Here is a 21,365-nt window from a genome sequence, read left to right on the forward strand (position 1 = left end):
GATAGCCAGTAGGTGCTTTTAAAAGGTCATTATCATATTTGGGTTTCAGATGGAAAATGATAACACACAAAGATCCATACTGGGGTTTGGGGCTTCATGAATCGATGTTTTATAAAAAAAATAGATGTAGATACAGCCCTTAGCCCAAAACATGTGTAGTCAAAGAAAACGCAAAAAAGGTAGAATAAGGAACTAATGAAACTAATTCTAGCTCAGCTTTTTATTTACAAAATACCACGTTGCTGTAACACAATTGATACCTACTATGTAAAAACATCTTTTTTGATATTCCATCACTGAAATTGCTTTCCTGTGGTGACCATCCACCTTCCACCTTGCAACCTAGCAATTTTGTTCTGAAATACTGAAGGACAAAATTTCTGCTGAGCTCTCAGATTGTTTGCATCTGAGAGAAAAAGACCATACTCTTCTAACTCTGTGCTGAGAACAATTTAGCTTTTGTATTAGAAATAGTACATTCAGTGCATTAAAACTTTGACATAGAATTTTAGTAATAATTGAATAACAGATATTTTACATGTTTTCTGTTTCAGATTTATGTTGATGATGCTGTGACTTTTTCTGAAAAACATTTTACTTGGATATTAGCAGTTGTATTATTAGTGGGCATTATTTTTGCAGCATCTCTGAGACAAAATTGTGATAGAATGGTAAAGAACAAAGAAAAATAAATTCGGGGGAACAACAAAGGATCACTATTACAAACTTCAAATACTGCAACTGCTACTTCTGCCTAGGTGGAGGAGCAGTGTTTTCAAATTATGTACAAGAAGATACCCAAAAGATAAATTATTTCTTTCCCTGCATGTTTATTGAACCTCTTACAGATGCTTTCTGTTAAAAGCAGCTCCTGATTTGATAATATATTGCTAATCTTCCAAAATTTTTATTTTCACATATGTAAATTCTCTATTGGAATTTGAGTTATCATTCCCAAATTGTTTTTGATATCTCCAGAAAGTATACGTTTACAAGATTTTTTATGCAGGAGATTTCAGAAAATATAAAAAATTCTCTTCTCACTGTACTGTTTTAGTCAGTATTAAACACAAATAAACAGGTAGAACTGAGATATATTCTTATAGATTCTCTCATGACTATTTTCTCAGCTTCCATCACCAATGAAAACTGTAAACCTCAGAAATAAATCCTGCATGTTAATTAGTTTAGACAATTGTCAGTGAATATTTAATAATTATTAAGTAAATTCTATATAGTGACAAGCTGCACTGATGATTAATGAAATGGTGTGCACTTACACTGTCTTTGGTAGCAATGTCCAAGTGTGCTTTTAGTCATACTTATTTAGGACTGCTTATTAGTCCTGTTTATGTAGTCCTATTGGCATACATCAGACAGCCGCACAGCAAAGGCCTTAGGGCCCTGCAGCATGTGTAACTGCATTCATACCACACTTCAATGCACTGGGGCGTGAAAGCTGCCTTACCCCCTTTGCACCTCACTGCGACAGACCTTACTAGCACACACACCATTCCCAACCTTCTTCCTCCTGCATATCCGCTGATAATCCCCACATGCCACTAATGCCTTTGCCCATTAGTCGCAGAAAGTCTCTGACTTAAGAGCTTTGCTTTGAGGCTATCCATACTCTCTGCAAGAGAGCCTAGTAGTAGATTAGTACATCGGACTAGTACGTTGGACTTCAGCATCCACGTCACCTTGCAGCAGAGCATTCCATCACTTTCTTTGATGAGGCTTGAAAAAAGACCTCTCTTTCTTGTTTTGACCATCCCACCCACTCGCTGGACTTCTTGCTTCTTGTATTGGAGAAGACATTAAACAAATGACCCTTGCTGACTTTCTTCATGCTTTTCAAGATGTTACAGGTGTCTGCCACATCCTAACTCTGGCATGAGCCAGAAAGGAGCCAACATGTGTGGAAAATCAGGGGACTGGGCTGGGAATGGAGAATCAGGAGAATTTCAGTGTGACTATTGAGGAACACCCATTCCGAAACAATTTAGGCTGTTATTTCTAGGTGGCAATAAGAGCAATTTTGCATTTGGTCTACTTAGCTTCACTTTTGGCTAGAGAAGAGATGCAATGTGAGGACAGTTGTATTGGTTTTGTGTGGCAAGGTTTTGGTAGCAGGGGGGGTTATACAGGGGTGGCTTCTGTAAGAAGCTGCTGGAAGCTTCCCCTGTGTTCGAGAGAGCCAATACCAGCTGGCTCTAAGACGGACCCGCCGCCGGCCAAGGCCGAGCCAATCAGCGATAGTGGTAACGCCTCTGTGATAACATTTTTAAGAAGGAAAAAGTTGGGACAGGCAGATTCGGCAGCCGGAGAGAGGAGTGAGAACATGTAAGAGAAACAACCCTGCGGACACCAAGGTCAGTGAAGAAGGAGGGGGAGGAGATGCTCCAGGCGCCGGAGCAGAGATTCCCCTGCAGCCCGTGGTGAAGACCATGGTGAGGCAGGCTGTCCCCCTGCAGCCCATGGAGGTCCACGGTGGAGCAGATATCCACCTGTAGCCCGTGGAGGACCCCACGCCGGAGCAGGTGGGTTTCCCGAAGGAGGCTGTGACCCCGTGGGAACCCTGCGCTGGAGCAGGCTCCTGGCAGGACCTGCGGATCTGTGGAGAGAGGAGCCCACGCTGGAGCAGGTTTTCTGGCAGGACTTGTGACCCCGTGGGGGACCCACACTGGAGCAGTGTGCTCCTGAAGGACTGCACACCGTGGAAAGGACCCATGCTGGAGCAGTTCGTGAAGAACTGCAGCCCGTGGGAAGGGCCCACGTTGGAGAAGTTCGTGGAGGACTGTCTCCCATGGGAGGCACTCCACGCTGGAGCAGGGGAAGAGTGTGATGAGTCCTGCCCCTGAGGAGGATGAAGCGGCAGAAAACAACGTGTGATGAACTGACCGTAAACCCCATTCCCCGTCCCCCTGTGCCGCTGGGGGGGTTGGTAGAGAAGCCGGGAGTGAAGTTGTGCCCGGGAAGAAGGGAGGGGTGGAGGGAAGGTGTTCTGAGATTTGGTTTTATTTCTCATTACCCTACTCTGGTTGATTTGTAATAAAGTGAGTTAATTTTCCCCAAGTTGAGTCTGTTTTGCCCGTGACAGTAAGTGGTGAGTGATCTCTCTCCTGTCCTTATCTCGACCCACAAGCTCTTTGTTATATTTTCTTTCCCCTGTCCAGCTGAGGAGGGGGAGTGATAGAACAGCTTTGGTGGGCACCTGGCAACCAGCCAGGGTCAACCCATCACAACAGTGCACATCTCCCTCCCTGAATGCCTAGCCTCTTTTACTGCAGAACTCATCCACAGACTACAGAGCCTGGGTATCAGGTTCTCACCTCTGCTTTGTTAGCTTCATATGCAAAATGGAAGATACTAGAGATGACTTAGATAATTAGTAATCTCCCTAGTAGTTGGATGTGCTCCCAATCTGCCTGCTATTCATATTACCTAGTTGCAGCTTGTACCACAATCATTCCTGCTCTGTGCAAGTCTCGAATTATTTGCATTTTCAAGGCCATCACTGTCACAAACACTGAAGTGACTCATAACTTTTAAAACTGAAAAAATAAGCCTGTATTTGAGTTGCTGTCAGTGCAATGGCTGATTCTAAAACACTTCCTCCAAGAAATGCATCTTCCTCCTTTTTTTCCAGAACATTTTTTCATTGACAATTTTTTACATTTATTACATTATTTTACGAACAGAAGTACTGGCAGTTTCACCAGCTTTTGTCCAGGAACCTGATCCTAAAAGAGATCTAGTCCAGTCATTCCAGATGACTGCTCTAATTAAAGCATCAACCTACTGAGATTGTGTGTGTCTGTATGGGTAAGTGCCTAGCGGTCTGCCTCTGTGTGCTGCTGTCTTGCTCTGGCTCTGACAAAGTCCCTTCTCCTCCCCTTTTGGTCTTTCTCCCTTTTTGCTCCATATCCACCTATGTAGTTCGTATTTACAAAACTGGAAACAGCTTTTAAAAGTTCCCACACACACTTCAGGATGCACCTAAAGTAATGAGGAATTTATTTTAATGAGAGAGTATTGCATTGGTTAGTAATTTTTTAGGTGATTAGGTAGATACATAATAGGAAAATGGGGCTTGTTTTTTCTTTTCTGGGTTTCTGGTGGACTTTCAAAACTTCTTGGAAACAAGGTTGACGTGGATCTCATACTTCCTACCTCTCTATCCACCATTTTCTCAAAAGACCACCAACCACATGGGTCTAAGAGAAGCCTGTTGCAGTCTGAGTTACAGATGAAGTACTGGAAATCTTGTAAAAAAAAAAGGGGGGGGGGTACGTGGGAGCAAAACTCAGCAATAGAAAGTCTGCTACAGAAAAAGGAAAAAAAGTACTCAATAACATCTTACTAAAAATGTTTACAAATACAGTCAACAGGCACAATAATAAATGTAAAAATAGAAATGTGCATTGCATAGGGACAGCTGGCATAATTCAGATGTCTCAGAGTTCCCCTCTCAGAAAAAGGGAAGTTTCACTATTGGATGAAACAAATGACCCAGGCATGTTATCTGCATCCAATAGCTTCAGCAGTGCTTTGAAATTCTTCAGTCTTTGATGATGAGGCCTACATATTTAGATACAGTGTAGCATTTCCAGAGAGGCATACAGGAATTAAAAAATGCAGCCTTTGCACAGCTATGCAGTTGCATGGAATTTTGAAAAGGAAGCTCTGCTTGGAAGATGAGGGTCTTTTCAGCACTGTGAAAGTTCAGACAGCGATATTGATTGAAAGAAAAGATATGACATTTCTGTTGAGGGGATTCGTATGCACATTACATAGGAGGAAGAGTCACAGAATTTTAACTGCTGACCTACACAGGTTCAGGTTTGTGGTTCAGGTAGAAGAGCAGGGCTACTGCTTCCAGGGCATCCATGGCAGGATGTGAAAACTGAGCAGCAGCATCTGAGACATGATTCATAGGGTATGCTGCAAAACAGTGCATTCTGCAGGAATCCAAGACGTTGAAGCGCAACAAATGGATGTGCAAAAAAAATAAAGCTCTTCAGAGCGGTCCTTTCTGACCCTTTTCAATTTCTTAAAATCTATTGACAGTGAGGACACCAGAATTATAGAACATGGCATTAAATTTACTTTTAGTCCTGATGTCACATTCTTCCACAGCTTGCTAGCTTACAATATACCCAAAAGGTATTAGATCTTATAGACACAGCATGATATATGAAGTTTATGTTGGGTTGCTTGTTTACTATGCAGCCTAGCTTCTTTCAGAGCTGCCTTACTATTTATTCCCATAGGTGTGACCTTGTATTTGGCTGTATCTGAATGGTCCCATTTAGGAGGTGTAAGTCAGAGCACAACCAAGCCATTCCTAGCTGAGCATGGTGCCCCCCCCCTGCCCCTGGCTGCCTGAGCTACTCATCCATCAGCTCTTGAATCAACACTGTTTACAGCTCAGAATTTTAAGTTGAAGTGTCATTGTTTGCCTTAAAAATGCAGTGATGACTGGGAGGTGCTTATGAGCTCACAGACATTTGTAAAGCTGGAATAAGCCAGAAGCAGCTGCCAGTAACCTTCCCAGCTGTCTCAGGCTAAGCCATTCCTTCTCCTCCATCAGAACCTTCAGCAGGTGAATCTGTCTGTTTCCGACCACTCACTCCTCAGCTGTATGTATACTTCTTCCAGGCCCTCTGAGTCATGCAGTTTTTATTCACAGAGATTTTACGTTGACTTTCTAATCATTACTACAAATTCTAAATAGCATCAGTCCTACTCTTGATTTCTGCACAATCATCTAGAATCATCTCCACTGATCAATAATTCCTTTTGAGCTATGCTGGTCACCTCATATCTGACCCATGCAGCGCAAGCTTTCTTCATAGAATACAATGTTGACCTTTCAGAAAAATACCCGAGAACTATCCAAGTATATTATATCTGCACCATTATCCTTATGAGAAACTTTGTAATTTAACAAGAAATTAAACAATTTTTTTCCATAAAGCCACATCAGCTGCTACTGCTATATTCCCATCTTGTAATTCCTTATTGCATCCTGTATCAGCATTTATTGTCTGTGATTGATGTCAGATAAATCAGTCTATTATTATGTGTTCTCACTTGTCTGATTTGAATACTTATAGTCAGTCTTTACCTCTTGCAGAATTTCTGCAATAATTTCAGCTTTATTAAAAATTAATATGGTTTCATGCTTCCTGAGATCACACATACAAACTCCTTCAGGACTCTCAAGTTCTTTAGGGCTTGTGTACTTCAAAAATATTTCTTTCTACAAATAGTTGTTCAATATCCATCTTAATAATGACCAGGAAGGCACTTAGTCATCATCATATGATACAAATACATCACACAATCTTTCAAGTATAGAACAAATCTATTTATTAAACAGTTCTACTTTTTTGTATCAATATCAACATTTTTATAAAATCCAGATATAATAGGCCTATAAGAGTGTTAAGATTTAGAAAACTTGAGCTGTTCCTAAAACTACCAACCATGCATATTCCTTGACATTCTCATCCATTTTTATATGCTTTATAACTTGTAATGACTGCTAGGTTTGCCATTTTTCTACTTCTTGTATGTATTTACTTCAAACTGCTGTGTTTACTTCCCCACTAAACTAGAAACATACTTTTCTGAATCTCCCCTCTTTCTTGATCACAATATCCTGACTTCTTTATAGACGTCTGCTTCTTTATAGACTCCCCCTACTTTGATACAGTTTTGCTATGTAATTTTTCTTTTCACTCAGTCATTCATTTTCCACAGCTTTTTTGGGAACAAGTCAAAACATATGTCTTCAGAACGAGAAGACATAGCCAGTGTCCCTGTGTGTGTATATAGTACGGATAGTAACTTTGTTTGCACATACTGAATGTAGCCATATCTAAATACTCAGACAAGCACTGACTTTCATTCTAGCAATTATCTTTACCATAATAAAGTCTGAAGTTTTTAGTTTCCCTAATATGATTTTTCTTTTGTCAGAAAATAATTAGCTAGGATTTTTAGGAACTCTTAAAACTTTAGTGCATAGCTCCAAGTTATATGTCTGTTCTGAAGTTCCTCATAATAACAATGTAATTTTCTTTCCCAAAATTATGAGCAGGTACTGAAAGAAAAAGTTATCTTGTTCTTCAGTCTTGTCTGCTGTGCAAGAGGCCCTCACTGGTAAACCCAGTTTAGGCTTATTCCTATTACATTGATCTATATGCAGTTACTTTCCTATGAATATGAGAAGTTTAAAACTGTATTCAATACTCCATTTCCTCATTTATTACTCAATTCATGGTGGGCCAAAACCTCTGCCAGGGCAAGGTCCTTTATTATTTACAAGAACTAAGGGAGCCCAACCTTTTAACTCAGTTAAGAATAGCCTCTCAAGATCCCTGAAGATATTTCCTTCTGGACGCCGTCCGTCAAACCTCTGGAAATGGAGAGAAGGAATTGAGGTGTGACCTGACACTCTTTTGCCTTCTAACTCATGACTCTAAGAAAAATAAACTGAGTGTTTTTTTCATTCACATCTTCTTTCCAGCATGGGAAGTTGCCCTCACTGCCCAGCCTTTCTTCTGGAATCACTGAGGTGGAAACGTTTGAAAAAAATAAAACCCCTTGCCAAATATAATGAGAATTGGATAAAACTGACAAGTAGGCACTATTGTTGGGCTGAGCATTGTTCAGACTGATATCAAAATAATACAAGGCCAATTAAAAGAAGCTGAACCCAAATCTTCATAAAGCAAACTATGCAAACTGAAATCTGATTGAACTTCTTGTTTTCAATTCACAGAAAACCCTGAAAGAATCAAAACTGCAGTGAACAGTGGTCTATACTTAATCTGATGGCCACAAGAGGGTACAATTTGTAAATTGCAAATGAGTATAATGGTCCCACAGAGGTTTCTCTAAGTGACATCAATCTTTTTTGAAGTCACAAAACCCCATCTCCAGAACTGCCTAAGACAAATTCTGGCACAGCACCTCCCCAGGTGCGTCCCCTCGGGGGGCTGCACAGGTCACCAAACGAAGGTGACGAGTGCCTTTCCGTGCACGTGCTGCGTGACAGTTTCCCTTCATCGGGGCCTGTAATCTGCAGTTCTCGGACAACTGAATCTTTCCAAACCTTTCGTTGTATTAGCCAAGAATGCCGTACTAAGAACAGCTGAGCACAACATACCTTCAGCTACATTATGGACGCCCAAATAATACTGTTGAAGGCATCTGTATTCTTAACCAGTCCTTAGGCATCAGAGCCAGGCCTGAAAGCAAGGGCCAAATGGCTTCATCTGAGCACATCAAGAAACTGGGTATCAATTCTGGAGCCAGACACTGTCCTTCTCATGGGGCAAGCAAAACGGAAGATGGAGAAAGAGAAACAGCGCTTGACTGGAGGCTTCCTGGTGACACGTAATTAATTCTGGGGTGAAAGCTTGCCATCTGTGGTTTTGGCTCAAACCAGCCCCAGTATAAGTCACTTTGATAAACAAGTATCAATACTTGTTTGAAAGTATAAAATAAAAATAAATCGATCTAAGTGAGTATATAAATTGCAGTGAGCTCCCATGTATGTAATGTATCTACAATATACTCTGAAACGGACTCTCCCGTGCAGCGGCGTGTCTGTGGGGTCCCAAATGCACTCGTGTTTTTGCATATTTTCAGAAAATCTGTCAAACATATGTTCAGATGCTGGCAGCAGTGGCAAAAGCAGAGACTCGACAGCTTCTGTTTGTTATTGCAATTGTTGATAGATCCTCTCTCTGTCTACGGAGATCCGACAGCCGCTCAACCAGAAGCTGTTTAACTTCGGGATCACCGGGCAATGTGCGAGAGGAAAGAAAGAAAGAGAAAGAAAGAGAGAGAGAGAAAGAAAAACACCCTTTTGCGAGAGGAGCGGTCCAGTTGTGCCCACAGAGCACAGACACCCCGAAACACGGTCCCAGGTGCAAGCCAGGGAGGTGAGGGGCGGCAGCAGCTCCCCCAGCTCTCCTCCGCGCTGGGACGCGGGTTCGTGTGTGTGTCCCCGCCCCGCCCCGCGCACACGCGCGGCTGCCGGCAGACCCCGCCTCGCCGCCGCGGTACCCGTCACCTCCCGGCCCCGGCAGCACGCGGCGAGCTCCGAGGCGCCGCGCAGAGCGCGGGAAGAGCCGCCGCCGAGCCGCGGCAGGCAGCGGGCGCCGCTGGCCTGGGCCGCGCCGCCCCTCCGCTCCGCTCCGCTCCCTGGGCCCGCGGTAACGGCCCGGCCAGGGCCCCACGCGTGTCCCGCCCGCGCAGATCCGAGAGCGATCCCGGCAGGGCGCTGCGTGGGGGCGGTGCTGGGCGCGGTGCAGGGCGCGCTGCTGCGCGGCAGGGCTGCCGGTGCTGCGTGGGGCGGCCAGGAGCGCGCGGGGCCCGGCGGCGCGCGCCCGCCCGTGGGCGCGGAGCGCCCCCAGCCCGCCGCCCAGCTCGGGGCCGCTGGCCCTTTAAATGCTGGCGGGCGGCCCGTGCCGCCGCTGGCTGGGAGACCCCGCGCCTCCAGTGAGAGGTGAAACCAAGATGGCGGCCGCGCAGTGACTGAGGCGGAGACGGAGCCGGTGGGAGCCGGGCCGGGCTGGACGGGCCGCGCCGCGCTGCACCGGGCCGCGCCGTGCCTTGCCGTCGCCGCTCGCCCGCTGCGCAGGGCTAAGCGCCTCTCTGCCGGCCGGGCTGCTGAGCGCCTGGAGCGCGGCCACGTCGCAGGGCGCGCTGAGGAGTCGGGACTGAGCCGCCGCAGCACCGGGAGGAGGAGGAGGAGGAGGAGGAGGAGGAAGAAGAATATGGCGGCGGAGTCGGGCTGGGAGTGAAGCCGCCGCCTGCGACGGGAGTTCATGGGGGAGACGGGGCGCTGAGCCCGCCCGTCCGCTTCATCCCGCCGCGGGACAGGCAGTGCACGCAGGCCCCGGCCAGCCCCGGCGGGAAGGAGGGCGGCTTCTCGAAGCTCCGCGCTGACGGACGGCGAGAGAGGGGCTTCGGGCCTGGGCAGCTGCTGCACAATAGAGCCGAGCTCCAGGCCGGGGTGAGCGGCCCCTCTCCCGCCTGCCTCCCCCCGCCTGCTTCACCCCGGCCTCGCCAGCCTCCCGCCTGCTTCCCTCGCCAGGGCCCCGGCCTCCAGTGTCGCCTGCTCCTGTCACCCCGGGCCGGCTGTCCGTTGCCGCCCGTGCCATCTGCTGTCCACCGCTGCTTCCACTCTCGTGGATCCACTTCTCCTCCAGGATCCCTGCTTCACCACCGCCTCTCCTGCCTGCCCTTCACCCTGCAAAGAGCCTTTCTCCTCTCTGCGACTCTCCCCTGTGTAAGCTTGCTCGCCTTTTGTGCAGCGCCTGACTGTGCCTGGAGCAGCTCCCCTTCCACATCTTCATCTCTTCTCCTGTTCCCGCTCTTCCCCTGCGCTCCCCAGTCCTCTGTTACCCTCGATAATGAGGATCCCGTTGGAGCACTGAAGAGGAGTAAGAAGAGCTTGCCTGGCGTGCCCGTGTGGGGCTGCTACCTTCTTACTCGCTCCCCTCCTTTGAGGGGGGCCTAGCCCCCGACCAGCCTCCTGCTCCTCCAGCAGCTGCAAGCCAGAGTGGTGGCTGTGGTGTGGCAGGCGGCAGGATGACTGACACCCGGCGGAGGGTGAAGGTTTACACGCTAAATGAGGACCGCCAGTGGGACGATCGAGGCACAGGCCATGTGTCCTCTTGCTACGTGGAGAGGCTCAAGGGCATGTCCCTGCTAGTCAGGGCAGAGAGTGATGGTAAGTGTGTATGTCTGAAGGTACAATCTTTCCTCATGCTACCCGGAAAAGGAACTGGACTTAGCTTTGTGTCTGTTGCCTTAATGTTTTGCTGCATAATTCAAATGTGATTGCTAAAAGCAAGTAGGCACTAACCATAGTTCATTTGTGTTAGGCCAAGTGAAAGAAATGGAAGATTGCCATCGCGTACAAGCACAGTAGGCAGTTGATTCATAGTGAATACACAGTGTTGTGTACAAAATATGTTCAGGTCTTGTAAATCTTGTATGGATTTGGAGATCTAGTGATCTATCACTAGAAGCCCAATGTACTCCAGTTTCAAAACTGATGATTGTGATGTATCTTTCCTTAGATGTTTCTGGAAACAATCCCCTCGTGAAAGTTGTTGTTCAAAACTTTGATGATGTTTTTTTAGTATAAATTTTTAAAAGGTCATTGGATGGCTAACATCCTAACCCTCCCCCCTCCCCCCCCCCCGCCTTTCTTTATTAGCAAGAATTATGCAAGACATTCTGAAAGCTATCAACAGTTACCAAAGTACAGTTGCTATAGTAGTAAAGACAATACAATGGACAGAACAGCATTTTCAGAGATGCTTTTTTTTTTTATTGGAATGGTAGTTCTCAGTCCTTCAGCAGTTCTAGATCTTCCGGTAAATAAATTTAAAATGATGCATTATCAGTTTCCTTCGCATTTTCTGACAACATGTGACAACAGTATAGGTTAAGTAGTAGTATCTAACCCTGTAGCTACATGTTTGGGCTAGTCTTGATTATTGGTTAAGTGAGTTCATGACTGCTATGATCAGAGTAGATTTTAAAATGTATACTTTGCAACATCTAGCATGTACCATTTTGTTAGTAAAGTCTGTCAGTGCATGTCTTACAGTAGCTATATATCTAATGAAGTAGTATCTAGTGACTTGTAGATTTAGTTGTAGCTTGTCACTGTCAACAGACCTTATAATTCTCTTTATTTGGCTTTTTCGTTGTAGGAACTAGGATGAAAAGCTATTTGAGAATCATTAATTCTTACTGTTTGAGAAAGTTCTGACAAACTGTATGATAATCTCTACAGCAAAGATCATAAACTGATACGGAGGAGTCAAACTTTCATCTGAGCAAGATTTTGATAATTGAGCTTCTGCTCGGCATGAATCTCAGGGTTTTGTAGTTTCTTGATTATACTTCAAAAAGTTAAGCTGATACTTGATTTTACTTATTTTACACTGAAGAAGATGCATTTATAGTTTGGCCAACTTCATCGTGTCAGAGAAAACATTCAAAATGGAAATAGTTTAATTTCAACATGAGGGAGGGAGGTAAAAAGAAGGTTATCACTAAATGTTTAGCGTAATCTTTACAGTATATTTTGTTGTAGATACAGTCCTTGCTGTCTACATGGCTGAAGTGCTCATGTTTAAAAACTGTCATGTCTTCTACACACTAAACAATTTCCTGATTTTTTTTTTTATTCTTTTTAGAAAAGAAAGCAAAAGAGCTGCAGTTCATATCCTGCTTATGAAGAAATAGCCCATTCAAACTAAAATACCTTTGTTGACTTTCAGTGGGATATGTATGCTTAAGACTGATTAGAACCTGCATTGGACTGTTGTTGCCAGCTTATTTGTTGTAAATGAACATCTGTAAGAAGGAAAATACAAACTGGTATAAATGATCCCAAAGCAAAGATGAAGTCATTACTCTGTGTTGCATAGCTAAGATACTCTAATCAAAGCAGAACTGGCTCAAACTTACTAATTGCTCCTAATACATAGAAGTATATTTAGTAGGATACACACATTAGACTTCTCTTAAACAGCATACACGTACTTCAAGAGTATTGAATAATATACAGAGCTTAAGTTCTTAATTTAGTAGGTAGTATCAGTCCTGGGTAAATGTGCACTCTATTAATAGGCTAGTTTTTCTAACTTGCTTGTGTAAACACATCATAAAATTTGATTTATATTTTGTTTACTCCCAGTGTCAATTGTTTGTGGGCTAATTTTGAAGGCAAATATAGTAATTTTTTCATGTGAGCAAATGGTTTGGAAAAAAGGTAATGCCAGACTTGTGTTTTAGCTACTATGCAATTTGTGTGTTCCCTTGCATGCCTTTTTAACTAAATGAAGTAGTTGACTGTGATACTATTTTTTTTTTCTAGTTATCGAATACATGCAAGTACTAGGAACGTGACCTATACACCATTTGCCTCCATGTTTCCATTGCGTTCTTGTATTGTCTTTCTTTGTCAGCTCCTCCTCTTTCCACAATGAAACTTCTTCCTTCCTCCTTTTCTAAACCAGCTTTTCCTAGCGTTTGAGCTGAGATTCATCCTGTGCACACTGGCATGTTCTTGCTGACTTGCTCCAGGAAGCTCACTGAAAACCTCGGGATCTGCCTGAAGTTGAAGGCTCTGTTTCCTGAGTAGGGGAGGCCGTGGGGGATGTTAGCTGTAGTTCCTGCTGTGTATGGGAAATTCCCACTCCTGTTAAAGGGCCAGTTCGGCTGTGCATAGAGCAACAGCAGGATTACCAGAGGTTCATTTGGCTGACCATGTGGGCTAGCACATAGTTCAGTCTTTTGATTGTGCAGCTGTGACTTGGTGTAGCTCTGTAGCTGCTTTACAAGTGGTTGAGATTTTATGGCAGGGTCAGGGTGTTCCGATAAGGGAGCTACACAATCAGTATGCCAAGTCCAAGGTAGTTATCATCTGGAATTGGAGCAATAAGAATTGGAGTGCAATTTTTTTTATCTGTAGGAGTGTTTTTTTTCTTGGGTTGGTGGTTTTTTTAACACCACCTTAAAAGAAGAGAATTTAGAGCAGATAAGGGATTTGTGTTGCTGTCTGAGATGTCTAATGCTCCCAGGCACTGAACTTTAAGAGTCATTGCAGCCAATTTGGAGTAATCTATTATAGTACAGAAATACCATAAACTGCTTTCAGATCAGATATATTATGCTTTGAAACAGGGAGTTGGGTTTTGTGTTGTTTGTTGGGTTTTTTTGGGTTTTTTGTTTGTGGTTTTTTTTTTTTTTTTTACACTTAAGTGAAAAAGGTAACAGTTGTTTAAAACCCTGAAAAGTTTCTCTGTGTGATTCCTAGTTGCAGTGTATTCTTGAATTGCAGTAGAGCAATAGTGAACTCTTTTCTTAGGAATGATCACCTTCCATGTGAGTTTGTGTGTAATCAAAAGCCTTTGATTTCTTACCTGTTTCTCACCTGGTATTTTAGACTGCTGTGGCCTGCCTTGTTCTTAAAATGTCTACGTGCTTCTAGATTTTCACTGCACGGTTTCAGATCGCTTTTTTTGTTGTGAGCCCAGGTGACTGAAGTAACCTCAGAATGAACTTTTCTGTTCAACTAACTTGGGTTAATTTGAAGACTTAAACTCTTAATTAAAAGCTCACTAGTCCTGTAACTAAACATTTTGACAAGCCAAAGTGAACTCCCCCATCGGAGGCCATATTTACCAGCTATCTTTTAGGAACTAGCTAATAAATTTTATTCAGAAGTTGTAGTTTGACATTTCTGAATTCCATATGTTAGTGACTTCTGCCACATGGCAGGCATCCACATCCTCACTGTTTCTTTAGACTAGATATCAGTAACCCCATAATACTGGCAGAAGGCTTAGTCAAAATTTGGCTTACGTTTGCTTTACCTTGCTCAAACTCAAGGGATTAATTTTATTTATTTATTTTTAGGAAAGCAACACTGAATTGTGTGGTTATGTACTTACCTCAGTTTAAAATGAAAAAAACATGGGGAGTGGGGGGGAATTTTTTGTTTGTTTCTCTTCTCCTGGTTCTCCCCTCTCCTTAATGTTTGGGTTTGACCCTTCAGAAATGTGTTAGACTGAGGAACAGTCTCTAGTGAACGCAGAGCGCATTCCTGGACTTCGATTTGAGCTGTTTCCTAGGTTCTGTGGATTGGTTTCTGTGATTCAGTAGCAGCAGAACTGATTGCAGAACTTAAACCTCTGTGGGCATCTTGCAAAAAACAGCTCTTGAATTGAAATTTTCATTTAAACATTAACGTGTTTATACTGGTGAGGGGTGATGGGCAACACTGTACCTTTTCTGCTTTTGGGGAAGGATCCACGCAACAGTTTGATGGGAGAGGCGCAGTATTCCATATCAGCAGGTCTCCTCCATATGCATATATGTAAACAAGTCTGCAGATTTGTTGTTTAAGACTACCGGATAGGGATATTTGATGTTCTCTAAGTATCTGTGAAAATAGCGTTGTGTATCTGTATGTAATCTCTTTTGAGCAAGTCTTTCCCTATACACACATTCCTTTCACAGCACCGAATGGTGTTACTATACTAACAAAAAACCCCAGCTGTGCTACGTTGCATTACAGTGGCAAATAACAGAATTCTGCAAATCAATGTTTTCTTCTTTATAGGTGGTTTCAGATGTTACTTTCTGGCACCAATGTCTTGCAGTTACCTTTACAAATTCATTCAAGGCTATAATTTAGAAAATAACTAAATCTGCATAATTTTGAAGGGTTTATTAAAACCATAGCTTGTATTAAGGTGAGTTTTCAGATACCTAACTTTGAATAGAGTCATTGGGTCAGTGAAGATGAAATTTTTTTGGTGTATTTTTATAAAGTAGACTGGATAGTCTTAATATATTCTAGGATAGTACCAAGAGAAAAATACCTACATAAAAAGTAATTGCTTTTGACAAATGCAAGAGTAAGCATCTTGAACTGTATTTAGGAGTCAGTAGTGATACTGACTCTGAATGGAGAAGAACTTTCTTTGCGATATGTTAAATTTTTATAACCTTTTTCTAAAGAATATATTTGTGTTACAGACATCTGTTACTGTTGCCTGGTTCCCAGAAGCAAGTAACAGAGACCTAAGACTGCCTCGTACCAGGAAGGGGCCTGATCCTGTAAAACCAACTGGATGAAAATAATCTCACTGAACAAACTAGTAGAATAGTCACTGATTTTTTTGAGTCATTGAACCCTTTTGGGGGAACAAATTGCACAAATGGAGCATCATATTCTCCAGAAGGATGGATTTGGGGCAGTTAAAGAGCCAGTTTATGCTTCAGTATGTTTCCATCTCCAAATTCATATTTTTCTAGTTATTGTCCGGAATGGTGAGGAATAAGTTGAATCATGTGGTAATGAGAAGCAAGTCAAGCCTTATAAGGCTTGATTTGTCTTTCCTGCAAGTGTCATGTTTAGTAGAGAAGAAGAAATGCTCTTTTGTGGCAAGTCTAGTAGAGGTCATTCTCTAGTGTCTGCTTCTAGCCTGGAAGATGAAATGTCTGCATTCAATTGTATTCAAGGTTGTTTTTTTTTTTAATAGTATTTTGTCAAACATGGTGTTCAAGTTATTTATGATATTCTGCTAATTTCAGGGTTTCCATGTCTGTAGATCTATGTTCAGCAGTTAAAATGTAATGTTGAAATTATCAAGTGCTTTATTTCTTACAAGATTCTAATTCATATTTGCTGGTATTAAATATTTCTAGATCGTAAAGACTTTCTAGAAGTTAGTCAACTGAGTTAATAGCACAAAATAATATTCTAAAACTTCATGTGGTTGAAGCTTAGGCTTTGAAACTGAAAGTAAGGTTCAAGTGAAATACTGCCTAACTGATGATTGTAACGGAAAAGGGAATGCTGTTTTTAGATGTTCACTAAGCAAACCCCAAATTCAAAGCTCAAGACTATGGGTTAGGTACCACAGTGCATTGGATTTATCAGTAAAGCTCACCTTCGATGTTTTTCCTTCTCTGTTGTGCTCTGTAGTTTGTGATTTTTATTTTTTTCTTTAGTTATGCTGTCATACTTAAGCAAATAAGCTGCTTTATTAACAGGTAATGCGGGTTAGAAAACTAGAAAAACTCTTTAAAAAAAAAAAAAGGGTAGTGGTTTTGGGGGGAGATTGCTTTTCTGTTGTGTCTTTTTTTCCCTTGAGGGCTTTTTAGTCCAGTTTTGTTGTCGGAATGTATCTGAGTTTGTAAACAGCTCTTACTGCAAGAACAGTTGAGACAGGGCGATAGCTTCTCAGCCAACTTCATTAGTGAAGGCTGCTTCTTGTAGAGCAACAGACTTAGAAATTAGGAAGAAACAGCCATCGCAGGTAAGTTACTTTGTTAATTAAAAAAGATGAATTAATTGTATCTAATTATCACATACATAGTAAGCTAATGAATATCAAAATCCTTGGTAAAGCTTCTAAATTAATGAAGTAATAACCTTTCTTATCAGACAGCAAACTGTTCTGATACTTACGTATCAGTCTGGTTCTTCAGCGTCTCTTCCCTCACTTCCCCCAACCTAACATCTTCATCAGTGACACAGACAGTGGAATTGAGCGCACCCTCAGCAAATTTGCAGATGACACCAAACTGAGTGGTGCAGTTGACATGCCCGAGAGACAGGATGCCATCCAGAGGGATGTGGACAAGGTTGAGAAGTGATCCCATGTGAACCTCATGAGGTTCAACGAGGCCAAGTGCAAGGTCCTGCACATGGGTCGGGGCAGCCCCCAGTATCAATACAGGCTGGGGGATGAAGGGATTGTGAGCAGCCCTGCAGAGAAGGACTTGAGGGTACTCATGGATGAAAAGCTGGGCATGAGCTGGCAATGTGCGCTTGCAGCCCAGGAAGCCAGCTGTATCCTGGGCTGCATAAAAAGTGTGGCCAGCAGGTTGAGGAAGGTGATGCTGCCCCTCTACTCCACTCTGGTGAGACCTCACCTGGAGTACAGCGTCCAGCTCTGGAGTCCTCAGCACAGGAAAGACATGGACCTGTTGGAGCAGGTCCAGAGGAGGGCCACAGAAATGATCAGAGGGATTGAACACCTCTTCTATGAGGAAAGGCTGAGAGAGTTGGAGTTGTTCAGCCTGGAGAAGAGAAGGCTCTGGGGAGACCTTACTGTGGCCTTTCAATACTTAAAGGGGGCTTATAAGAAAGATGGGGAAAAACTTTGCAATAGGATGAGGCGTAATGGGTTTAAACTAAAAGAGAGTAGATTCAGACTAGATATAAGGAAGAAATTTTTTACGATGAAAGTGGTGAAACACTGGAACAGGTTTCCCAGAGAGGTGGTAGATGCCCCATCCCTGGAAATATTCAAGGTCAGGTTGAATGGGCTCTGACCAACCTCATCTAGTTGAAGATGTCACTGCACGTTGTAGGAGGGTTGGACTATATGATATTTGGAGGTCCCTTCTGACTCAACTACTCTTAGGATTCTATGGTCTTCCATTAGTCAGTAGCAATTCTTCGGGAGAGGGTGGGGGGGAGGCGGTTGTAAATGTAACTGATGAGATTGAGAATGGCGTTACCTGGTAAACAAACACTGGTTTGGGATATTTTCTGCTGTGGATTTTGTAATGGGTATACTATTCAGATAGTAAAAACTAGCTAGTCCTTGATTCTGCTGTGAGATTTGGAAGTACAATTTTCAATTCCAAGTATGTTTTTCATATCCAAGTAATTTGTTTTCTTGACCTGTTTTCAAGTTCTCAGGCTTCCATATTTGAGATGGTTGAAGCATTTTAATTTTTCTTTAGTGTAGATTCTGTGAGGATATTTTGAAAATATTCTAGTAGTATAAATATAAGACTGCTTAGAACTATAGCTGTGAAACTGACAAGTTGAGACTTTTCTTAAAGAAAGTTTGGACTTTTCTTAAAAAATAAATTTAAACTGGTAAATGAATGGAGAAAAGAGGAAATGCCTCTTTAAAGAGCTGCTTGCAGCCTTATGTTTTAATTACAAGACTGTCTATGAACTTAATTTATCAATACGTCTTCATGTATGTTAAGTGAAGCTCTGCAGATACATAAATTTAAGTCATGGCTGTAAAGAATCCCTCATGCCCTGGCATTTGTGCAGCTCAGCAGCAAGGTGGATGAGGGAAGTGATTGGACCAAAAATAAAAGCAGTTTTAAGGGTTGTTTTCACCTAGATCAACCCTCCAAACCATTTAAATGTGACATGTATTAACACTAATGCTTAGGCAAAAGAAAGAGCAAGAAAACAGAGACATGACAATGGAATTGCTCTTCTGTGTCTTAAATCAGTATAAGCTGCTGTGAAACCATTGTTCTTAAGTTTATCATGTCTGAAGTTTTTTTGTATTGGCAGTCACAATGGTTGCCACTCTAAGCATTAGTTTCTAGATATGCTTTCCAGCAAACTAATGTAAGTGTTTTAGCTAAACTTTAAGAACAAATACTACATGATTAGCAAATTTCGTACAAAACGACTGTAGGTGATTGACGGAATGCAGTTGTGATGCTTTTTGTGTGCTGATTTTTTTCAGACTTTTATCACCTCTAAAAACTTTTCTGTGGAAAAGTCATTACTTAGAATAAGAAAGAGGTTAAAAATCCAGTCCTTAAAACACTCTTGAATGTTCTGTATTATGTGAATAATATCTTTGAGGGGAAAAATGAAATATAAAGCTGTAGAATATGGGTGTAACATGCTTATTGTTGGGAGGAAAGGTGTTATTACCTACTTGAGGAAGGAGTCATCAGAAAAATCATGTTGAGATTGAAATTTTAGTATGCATGTAAATAAGTGGAAATTTTTTTTTCTAGGCTCTCTTCTTTTGGAGTCCAAAATTAACCCGAACACTGCATACCAGAAGCAACAGGTAAATATACTTTTTTTTTCTTCACATTTAAAGGCAAGTTCTTTATCTTCAGCAATACAGTCTTTTTTTTTGCCTGTATTGTAAATTATATTGTGTGTTCTTGTACCAAAAATAAGAGGCAAAGTAGTTCTCAAAATTTTTGTGCATTTCATGTGTGTTATTTCTCTGCATTTTTTGTGAAGTTATCTATATAACTTGCACTCTGTTTTACACTAAAAAATGCTTTGGAAGAGACAGGGAAAGCATGGCTGCAAAAATCACAAAGTAGCTGAGGTTTCTGAGGATTATAGTATCTGAAACTTAGTATCATCTGGCTTTTTTCTTCTTTATGTTTCAGATACTACAACTTTCAATGTATTTTATTTAAGAGAGGACTAGAAGGCTTTAAAGCTATTTGCATGTTTACCTTTGGCCTTTACTGGAAGATGCATATGAGTTACTCCTGCTTCAAAGCATTCTGTATACATAAAAGCAGCTTCTCACCTGTAGTTTGCACCTTGCTTCAATTATTTAAGCCATATGTTGTGAGCCCCTCAAGAATGCTACTGAGATTGCTGAGAAGTGAACTGCAGGTCTTGCACTTTGTTTGCTGTTCTTATTTCATGGATGCTGAGAATTACCCTTAGAGGTTTAGAAATGCTGAACCAGATTGTATTTTGTTTGCCTGTCTGGTCAGCTCAGACTTCCTAAAATCCTGTCCAGTACAGCTAATGTATTAAAACACTCTTCAGTCTTCAGCTTTAATAGTTAATTATAAGCGTAGACATACAGTAGTTTTTCTCACAGGCAGTCCCAGTGGTTGTGCAGCTGCTTGTAGGATTGTATATTGAACTGAATGGGAGAACCAGTCTGGGTTTAAAATATCCTTCTTTGGAAAATTTAACCTGTATCTGCCCCTTGATATAATTCATCATGCACCATATAAACAGTCCTTACTGAACAACTGGTAAGGCCAGTGTGGGGTGGAGAATCAATTGCAGGGAGTAATAAAGGACAAGACCAGCAAAAATGCTAAGCAAGCTAACTCTTAGTTGTAATCCTGACTAGCTTGAGGTCATGGTTCTATGATACAGTAACTTGAGCTTTAGGACTCCTGAAATGACCTTGAGTATTTCACGGCTCTATGGCATAAAGTGCTGATCTAGTGTAAACTTGCTTTGCTGGTTCCAATCTGTTCAAAGAGCATTGAGGGGCGAGCTTTGTATTGGTAGGCTTTATGCCAGATCAAACATGAAGCATGCTTAAAGTAGGCACAAGTAGGAGCATCTCCCCTATGAGGACAGGCTGAGAGAGTTGAGGTTCTTCAGCCTGGAGAAGGGAAGGCTCCAGGGATACCTTATAGCAGCCTTCCAGTACCTAAAGGGGGCCAACAGGAAAGATGGGGAGGGACTCTTTATCAGAATGTGTAGTGGTAGGATGAGGGGTAATGGTTTTAAACTGAAAGAGGGTAGACTTAGATTAGATATTAGAAAGAAATTCTTTACTGTGTGGGTGGTGAGACACTGGAACAGGTTGCTCAGAGAGGCTGTGGCTGCCCCATCCCTGGAAGTGTTCAAGGCCAGGTTGGATGGGGCTCTGAGCAACCTGGTCTAGTGGAAGGTATCCCTGCCCGTGGCAGGGGGGTGGAACTAGATGGTCTTTAAGGTCCCTTCCAAACCATTCTATGATTCTATGAAGTTGTAAGATCAGTGCAAACCACCACAACATGCCTCTCAGTGCAACAGCATCTTGTGTCTGTGCTCATTGCTACTCTGGGCCAGACATGTATTGTAATCTAGCACTGCACAAATCAATACTGGTAATTGTGAAAACATGGTTAGGGAAATAAAATTATTAAACATGAATCTGGCCTGTTAGAACAGCACTGTATGTTTTCTGTGCTGGAGAAAGAAAAGTGCTGTTCTTAAAGCTTTCAAATGTGGCATAGACAGAAATTTACATTTGCAGGTGGGTTGTTCA

The 21,365-nt window shown here is 42.4% G+C and overlaps 1 protein-coding gene across 4 annotated transcripts in view; it reads left to right on the forward strand.

Annotated features, from left to right (window-relative positions):
* The first annotated feature begins 10,526 nt into the window (after positions 1-10,526).
* Positions 10,527-21,365, forward strand: part of PPP4R3A (protein phosphatase 4 regulatory subunit 3A) — a 46,027-nt gene continuing 35,188 nt past the window's right edge. For 2 of the 4 annotated variants that reach the window (XM_030041160.2, XM_041128860.1), the window contains exons 1-2: positions 10,527-10,756; positions 19,351-19,406. In XM_030041160.2, the coding sequence (XP_029897020.1) occupies positions 10,615-10,756; positions 19,351-19,406 (198 nt within the window). In that variant the 5' untranslated portion in view covers positions 10,527-10,614. Of the gene's footprint in view, positions 10,757-15,591; positions 15,837-19,350; positions 19,407-21,365 lie in introns of all 4 variants that reach the window. The other 2 variants (XM_041128863.1, XM_030041166.2) reach the window with 2 other exon arrangements.

This window comes from Aquila chrysaetos, chromosome 2 (assembly GCF_900496995.4).
Source record: "Aquila chrysaetos chrysaetos chromosome 2, bAquChr1.4, whole genome shotgun sequence".
In the NCBI taxonomy this organism is placed as follows: Eukaryota; Metazoa; Chordata; class Aves; order Accipitriformes; family Accipitridae; genus Aquila; species Aquila chrysaetos.